The 8,634-nt window shown below is 41.3% G+C and overlaps 1 protein-coding gene across 1 annotated transcript in view; it reads right to left on the minus strand.

The window, feature by feature from the left end:
• The window catches only part of LOC104942311 (glutamate receptor ionotropic, kainate 2-like), a 49,352-nt gene that overhangs the window by 29,231 nt on the left and 11,487 nt on the right, over positions 1-8,634 (minus strand). The window contains exon 3 of the mRNA XM_010767515.1: positions 5,172-5,285. Coding sequence (XP_010765817.1) covers positions 5,172-5,285 — 114 coding nt within the window. The remainder of the gene's footprint in view (positions 1-5,171; positions 5,286-8,634) is intronic.

The following is an 8,634-nucleotide window of genomic DNA, read 5'->3' on the forward strand; positions in this document are numbered from 1 at the left end:
AGGTCGTATGAACCTTAAGGGTGGCTCCGGCTGCGAAGGGACCAAAACCCCCTTTAAGAGCTCGACGCGTGTACCATGCTGGAAGAGCAGGAATTTAGGAGTGTTCACGGATAAACGCGTGCCTGGTTAAAGTTTTTGGGACGCCTCTTACCGACTTGGCCTGGCGTCTGGTTGTAAATTTACATTCATATCACCGCCATCTTTGTACACAACCATTTGATGCACTGAAAAAATTTGTATAACATTAGGTGGTTTTTTACTACAAGGCACTTTCATTTCGTTCAAGTATTAATCGTATCTTGTCGCACTCTATAAATGAAAGCGCCATGTCAAATACAACTTTTGGCAATCAATCTCACCGGTGTGAACAATTCGGACAAGGTAGAAGAAGCAAAAGGCTTTGGGCACCGACCTTCAAAATATGACGAAGCAAAGACTTCCTTTCACTGAACCTTCTGCGCTGAATGGTTCGGTCGTAGGAGTCGCTAAGCTCTTTTGCCCGTGTCTGTTTGGGGACCCAGTGTTCCCCACACCCTACAACCTATTTTCATAACCAGAATCATACGGCAGTAAGGTGCGCAGAGTTGGTTACCCCACCGACAAGATTTCTGACGACGTCACGAGTGTACTGTGCCTTTGCGTCTTTCTTCACCATCCCTGTTCTTTGTTATCTCCGCTTTCCAGGGTCTCGAGACTGTATCTGTAAAATGTAGAGAAGTCTGCCGCCCCAAAAATCTTGGTATCAATAAACATTGGGTGACGTTTCAAGTTCTTAAAAGAATAGAGACCTTGAGCTAATTTTGGAGCCGAATTTCGTGGGACCGTTCACGTTTGATGGAAACCAAAATATAAACTAAAACTTAATGTAATTAAGTAGACAAATTCAACTCTACATACCCCCGCACACCACGTTCGTGCACCCCTGAAAGAAGAAAGAGACGCGCACGCAACCACAAGTCTAGGTCCCCCAGTGTCGTCCAAGTCCAAGTTTGCGGTGCCGTCAGGTCGGTACAACAACAACAGGGACCGTTCTGGTGAAGTGGGGTTAACGAGGACCCCCCTTAACAGGTGTCATAACTCATCGAAATCTATTTTCACAGATTGTTCACTGTACAATTACATTACATGTTGATTTATAAAAATTGACGGATGACCACATTTCCCTTATGACGACAATTTTCCATGGGTTGAGTTTCCAAATGGAAGATCAAACATGACTCGAGAGTTGTTCTAGTAAGTCAAACAAATGTACAGTACCTATAACCTAGACAACTGTACATTCGAGGTGGACAATACAAAGTGGGTTGTAAAATCCTAAGACAAACAAGCAGAACCGTGTTTTATGTCGTAGCCTTCAATAAGAACTCCGTAGGGTATGAAAGGAATTTTTGAGGTTTGTTTTCAAACAACCAGACAACGATCAGTGTAGGTTAGTGGTTTTACCTAAGTTCCACTCGACCTCGATACTATCCCTCTTACCTTTTGAAATTAAGTTTTTCGTTCGGTTAAGTTTAACAATACAAACTTTTTAGATTAAAGTTTGGGTATCCCCATATTTGGAACGCTTGTAAAATAATTTAGATTTGTAGTAAAGACCCGGTAATAGACTGATGAAGAAACCACTTGATTTCCAAAAACCTTTTCGGGAGACGTGTTGTAGACCAGTAAGTGGTTCTTTTTCTGGGTCGTACATTGAGGGAGTTTCTATAAAACTTTCTTCATCCCTCTCTGAAATACAATTACTCACTATTAAACCTATCCTAGTCCGCTACCGAACGGCCAGGATGTCAGAGAATACACAATTTCGATTTGACTTCGGTGTAGACTTTAGAAAGTGAACATTGGATATACAATGTACGGAAGTCGGCCGGAGAGTGTAAAATAAAATGTATTTACGTTATATATATTTCAATCGGTTGTGTGCATAACGTGTATACCTCTGCCGCCTGGACCTCGGAAAAACAAAAGAGAAGTGACCTATCACATTGGAATGTATTAATGTTATAGACCTCTTAATACGGAAGGACAATGAGGATCCTTTGTCCATTCGGTGTGTGAAACACGTTACACTCCTCTGGTAACTGTCACCTCCTTTGAGCATATTTCGGCTCGGGTTTAAATTTTCGGTAATTACCTAGGGCAATAACTCCTCCCCGTTCGCATTTTTATTGTTATAGTTCAAATTTAACGCCCAACAGGTAATAAAATAGCACCCGGAAAAAAGGAAAGACACGCACCGACACTCACTACACCTAACGTCAATTAATCGGCTTCTGAACCTGAGAGGGTGCCGACATTTAACGGTACAGTCCCTGACCTCAGTACCCCTCTACACACACTACCGACACTCGGCGCGCCTCTCCGTTCCCTCCGCCGACTGTTATTACCCCCCAAACAATGCAACACTAACTTCATGTGAAAGTAGGTCTAAGAGTAGGTAAAAAGAGTCCCCGAATACATGAATATTTTGTACTACAATTAATGACACTCTTAGTAACCGGCATTAGTTGGTCAAATAGATGAACCCTTTAGTGGAGGGCATTACGACGCCACCTTTAGGTTCATGTAATTCCGATTACCGCCCTCTCGACGTCTAATTATACTCCACATTACAGAGACTCTTCTCGTCCTCCACTCGTGAGGCATCTTGTTGTGGCACAAAATAATCGAGTGACGACCTTGTCTCACCTTGATGGACGAGAATTTATTGTCCCTTTTACTTTGTTTGAGTCCCAAACAAACACTCATATCACAGTGACAGTGTACCAGTAAATTGTCAACATAGCAACGTTTGTTTCTTTTCCCGTCGTCGTCTCCGAAGACAGAAAAAAATTCCCGTGTGTAAAATTTCTAAAGTTTCTCGGGGATAATAAAGAAAACCCCGAAAAAGGAATGGATATCACTGCAATCTAACTAACAAAAAAACACATAACAAAATTGACCACCATGTTTGCCGGATGTTAGGGCTTCCCCTTAAAGAGAAGGATGAGGGGAGGGTTCAGGAGTTCGTCCTCCCTCATCACGGGAAACACTCATACCTTTTGGAATAAACTACGTAAATTTTATATTTACTATCACAGACTCTCCGTTTCACGAAAACGTCTGCCAACTGTTTTTTGTATTTGCGTACTCTCCTTATTCAACATCTTTTTGTTCGTTTGGTTTAGCTTACTTGTTGATAAAATTTTTCGATATTTATGATAATTTGGTTCCCTATATTACCGAAATGTGTTTTTACCTCCCATGCGACCGTGGTATTAAACGGTTGTTGGGGGAGGTGTGTGGTGTTCGTGGTGTTGTGGTGGTGTGTGTGTGTGGTGGTGTGTGTGTGTGTGTGTGTTTTGTGGTGTTGTTGTTTGTGTGTGGTGTGTGGTGTTTGTGTGTGTGGTGGGTGGTGTGTGGTGCCAATAATTCCCTGGAAATTTTTTGCTCTCGTCACTTAGGGGTACCTATTCCCTGGTAAACCGACCTTTTTTTTGTAGGACACCAAGAGGTTTTGCCAGGCCAAACTCGACAGGTATAACTCCCCGTTGACCAAGAAAACCGGGCTGCCCCCCCGGTTTGCTGCATACCCCTGCCCAGGTCTCTCCGACTGTAGTGGTAAGCAATTTTTTTCTCATGTCTACACCTATCTATTAATTATTTATCGTGGTACGCAATTAGTGAATAAATAACTGATTGGTGTATGACATTCATGACAATTTCGTAGGGTAATTTGATTTTTCGATCCTCGATAGTTTGTGTACCAATCCATCTTATAGGGTCCGGTAGAGTGGGCAGTACTTCGGCGGCACTCGATGACGTAGCATCCTTGAAATATTGGCTTGGAAGCCAGTATCCTCGAGATTGAGAAACGGCCTGTATGTGTATTCAGAGCCAGTGAGCAACAGACTTTCAAAGTAATAATAATAATAATAATAAAAAAACTGTTAATGCGCGATACAATTATTGTCGGCGTTAATTAACTAATGCGTAAACGCAATAATAACGTGTTTACTTTCCTTGTCCTAATAATCATATTACTTTATTATTTAACTCAACCTTATCACATGGCTTGGATGAATACTCAATTCTGAGGTTGTTAGTTCTTGCTAACAGACCGTCGCTAAGGAAGATCAAAGGACTATGTGGAGAAAACAGGAAGTAAACACTAATGGTAACAGCAGAGGAAGACAGACAGGAAGTAAACACTAACGGGCAAAACAGAAAAAGACCAACAGGAAGTAAACACTAACAGAAACACAGTATGGGCTCTGGCGAGTTTAAAGACTGGTTAATGGAAAAGAAAATGTGAACGGACTGGGACAGTTACAGAAAACCTTGATCAGTGTTGATCAACATCCTATTTTGTATTCATTAACAACGAGCTCCCTACACATTCTCCCTTACATATTGTACTTCTACTTCTCAAAGTTAGATTTGAATCTTTGGATTTTGACACCACTGGCAAGAGAGACAATGCTTGATAAATCTGATGGTAGGCGGTAGAGCCATAAACCATGAATTCTTATCATATTCTTATCAGTCAATTTTCCAGCACGAGCCACTTCCTACCGAATTGGTAGTCCCCCTCAGTGCGGAAGTTGACTGGAAATTTGGGAGAGCAGTGCTTTGGGGTACTCTACTTCAATTGAGTCGGAGAGCAGCATCCCAGGAAAGGGCCCTAAACAGAAAGGGCAGTCCGGGCAAAGCAGTGAAGAATTTTTCAAGAGGAAAAGCTTAAAAATAATGACATCTTTGGAGAGAGTCTGTTATGGCTGAGAGCTGTTCTATGCCTCTATAATTGGTCCCACATAAAGCACCATTACAATTTGATTTCGCTATAAACAGACATTTAAAGCTGCAATATTTAATTTGCACATTGTCGGCCCAAGATGGAATCGAGAGGTAACTGTTTGAATATTGCAGGCTTCATTACTCTGAAATCCTGTTAGATGACAGAGTTGAACTGCTAATGGGTTTGTGTATGTATACCAAGTAGGTCTGTGTGGTATTTCTTCACCAAAGACCAGAACATGAGATAAGCCCTGCATGTTGGATCTCTGTTTCAGGTGCGTAGCTGGCTGAAGTTCGATATCAAAGGTCACATAATGACTCCAACTCGTTTGTTGCAAAGTGTTGCCACAGCAGCATTTCAGAAGACAAATAGATCCATTGAAAACATAAAGTACCAGTATGGTGGAGACGACCAGGGAGCGGTTGGATAAGGAGTCAGAGACGTTGGTCATCTTCCTCCTTTGGTTGTCCGTCATGTTCAGTCCGCTGGGAGGGTCCCAGGTACCAATCTGTAAAGCAAAATACAAATGTTTCATTTTCTAACTGGCTCCAGGGCCAACATTCAGATGGCAAACAGAAGAATGTGCCAAAGCACGATTGTGTTTTTGCAGATTGAAAAAAAAACGGGAAAAAAACTATTAGGCTGCTTTAATTTCGGCTTACCTTTAATTCTACCTTTTATTTGAACCTTTATTGGTCGTTTGTAAAATGATGTCTTTGATTAACCAATCAGCTTTGTTTTCTGCGCAAGGTCACTAAAGAGGCCCTAGTATGCTTTTTGTGGTTTCCCCTTTCCTGTAGTGTTTATAGGTTTCTGTGCATGTAAATGGTCTGCACAGGCTACAATCCCAAAGCTCCCTCTCCCCCTCCATTGGACTTTTTAGTTTACTTCCATTACATAAGGACATCACTGTGAAACACTTGCATTTCTATTGGCCAGCTCTCCAACAGATTGTTCATGATAGGCTAAGGGGCGAGACAATTCCAACACATCACTATACGGTATACAGAGGGTGAAAAGAGGTGCTGCAGCACAGGCAGTATAAGAAAAATAAAGAGCTTTTTGAACATTGAAGCATGTCAATATGTAGAAGCACAAAATAACATGAAATGAGCATATGTCTTTAAATTAAATGTTGTCAGCACCTCTGCAACCCTCTGCCAAATCATGATAACCATTAACATTAATCAAATCAGCAGACAACCTCATTATGAGAAAATAACTTAAAGATTTGGTGACAATTTTATATTCACATCTAATGCAGCCACCACAAAACCTGCACACTTTTAACTTTGTTCTCGTTGAATGATTGACATAGACATTGTTGTATTGTGTGGTATGTCATGTGTATCTTAACAGGATAACACAAATTGGTAACATTACCCAATACATGTACTGTATGGACACATACTGACTCTCTCTTCTCTTTCTATGCCGGACACATACAGAGGATAATGTGCAACACCCTGAAGAAACTGTTGACAGCCAAGTGAACCCTGAACACTGTCAGGGGGCACTTTCTGCTAGACTCCCACAGGGAATAATGTTAGAGATGATCTAGGATCTGTATTGGCCCCGTGGCTCTTTGGAGGGTTTGTGGAGGACAACACTAAGGTGGGCTCAAAGAAGGAGGGGGCGCATCCTGGGGAAGCATGCCGGAAGAAGATGATTGTTGGATCGTGCCTCTAGGCTTCTCTTGTCCTTCTAGCTCCAACTTCGTGCATCCCCTCCAACCCAACCTGAGCCCAGGGATCGCAAACACTCCAGCCAACACCAGCCACACACTCCTCAGGGCTCTTCTGGTGCCCCGTATGAGGCTGGAGACAGGCTTTGTAATTGCAAATCAACTCTTTAATTCAGGCTTCATGAGAGAGGAGAGCTTCTGAAGGTTTTTTTATTAATAGAGTAAATTATTCATGAAGGTGCAGGCGCACACAGAGCAGAGGTCAGGAGCTTCTGAGAGGCGAGTACCGGTGAGGATGCTGTAGTGTGAAGTGTTTGCGCTTGCATTTGAGAATATTATTTGTATCGGCAGTGTAAACAGGTTATCTTCCGGCTGTTAATCTCATGAATCTTAAATTGGCTGCTGAACACTGGAGATGCTTCCTAGGAAACAATCTGAAACATAGAGGCGTCTATTGGTATGAGTAGACATACGCTGACACGGATACCATGACATGCTATGATGCATTATAAGTGATATTAAATGTAGGGTTTGGGCAGAATTAAATGTATATATTTTAAAGGGACAGTGTGCAGCGCTTGGCTGGACACTTAACATGTAGACCAGAAGAGCCAGTGATCAAACTGCCAAACCTGTGATTACTGGACAACCTTTTCTATACCTTCAAAAACGTTTAAGTTGTAAACTCTTCACTGTCTAGTGTTTGTGTATTTGATAAGCCCTTAAACACATAGGTCTATTGGTCTTATAAAATATAACTGATCTTTTGATTGTAATTCAAGCCTCTGTTCTTGGTCTGAAAGCCCCATAACATAACAATCTGAGTAAAAAGTAGATAAAGAAGTTTGAGTTCCTGGCAAGCAACACACCTGGTTTGAATGTATTTTTTGGCTTACTGGATATAATGTCTGTCATGTTGGCTGTCACTTGTCATTTGTGTTGCATGCAAAAAAACTTCCAGTAGTCAAATTCCCACACAAATCTTTCTTCACACTGAGACTGAAAACGTCTTGATAAGCCGATGCAGAAACACACAGTTCAATGGGGACACTAAGATGGTGCCCTTGTGCCCCCACTAAAAAAGATTGTCATAACCAAAAACATCAATATGCTTGGGTTTCTTCAGACTGGATGTTTCCCCTCTCCTTCACAGCGTTGATGCCTTAGCATGGAATCTCTTTTATGGCCATGACAGGAAAAATACTAACTATTTCAACGGTCATATAGACATGCAAGCCTTATATTTGGTAGCAGTCAGCTATATCTGAAATGTGTCTTATTTCTTTATTTTGTCTTGACCCGATAAACTGAGTTAGATTGAATTAACTATATTGTATATAACTTTAAAACTGAGTCTCCAGTATATACAAACAAATTGTATTTCTATTCCACAATTTTCAGTCTAAATGTTGAAATTAAAGTAAAACATCCAACAAATATAGTCAAGGTCTTGTATTATCTTCAATATGTATTATCCATTCTAACTCTTAGAAACTGTCAATGGGTTTGTGAACTCAGTTTCAAAATAGGAACTATTAACTACAACTGCTTCTTTTTACACTTAGTTCCTGCAGCTGACTTGGCAGTACATTAATTGAGCAGAAGAAGTGTTAAAGGGGACCTATCATGCGAAATGCACTTTTTAATGTCTTTTATACCTAAATATGTGTCCCGGTGTGTCGGGGAACTCACACAGCGTCAGAAAATAAAACCCTCTCTCTTTTCCTCCGTACCCAAATCTCTAAAAACGGGGCTACAACGGAGTTGATCCAGATATGCGTACAATATGACGTAATATCTGAAATGTGGACCCACAGCCCTATCAGAAACGTTGCTATCAGAAACAATGCCCGACTGTTTTGGACGTAATATGGTCGGTGTTTACATTAGCATCGCTAACACTCAGAGCTAACCTGTACTGGAGAGCATGTGTGTGAAGAAGCAGGAACATAAAAAGGAACTCACTTTGTGATAAACCCGCAAGAGAAAAAGCATTTGAGCTCCATACTGTTTCAGAAATAATCCTTGATGTGGTTTGGAACATGATGGCGTTTAATCACAGCAGAATTTAAATGTATCTGCCGGTAGAATTCTGAGCAGGCACAAGCTCCCCCTCCTCTTTTATTTGTTTCAAGCTAAGGACCCCAAATCAGCGTTTCTCTATCAGGGCTGG

The sequence above is a fragment of the Notothenia coriiceps genome, unplaced genomic scaffold (genome assembly GCF_000735185.1).
Source record: "Notothenia coriiceps isolate Sejong01 unplaced genomic scaffold, NC01 NC01_scaffold00004483, whole genome shotgun sequence".
NCBI lineage: Eukaryota > Metazoa > Chordata > Actinopteri > Perciformes > Nototheniidae > Notothenia > Notothenia coriiceps.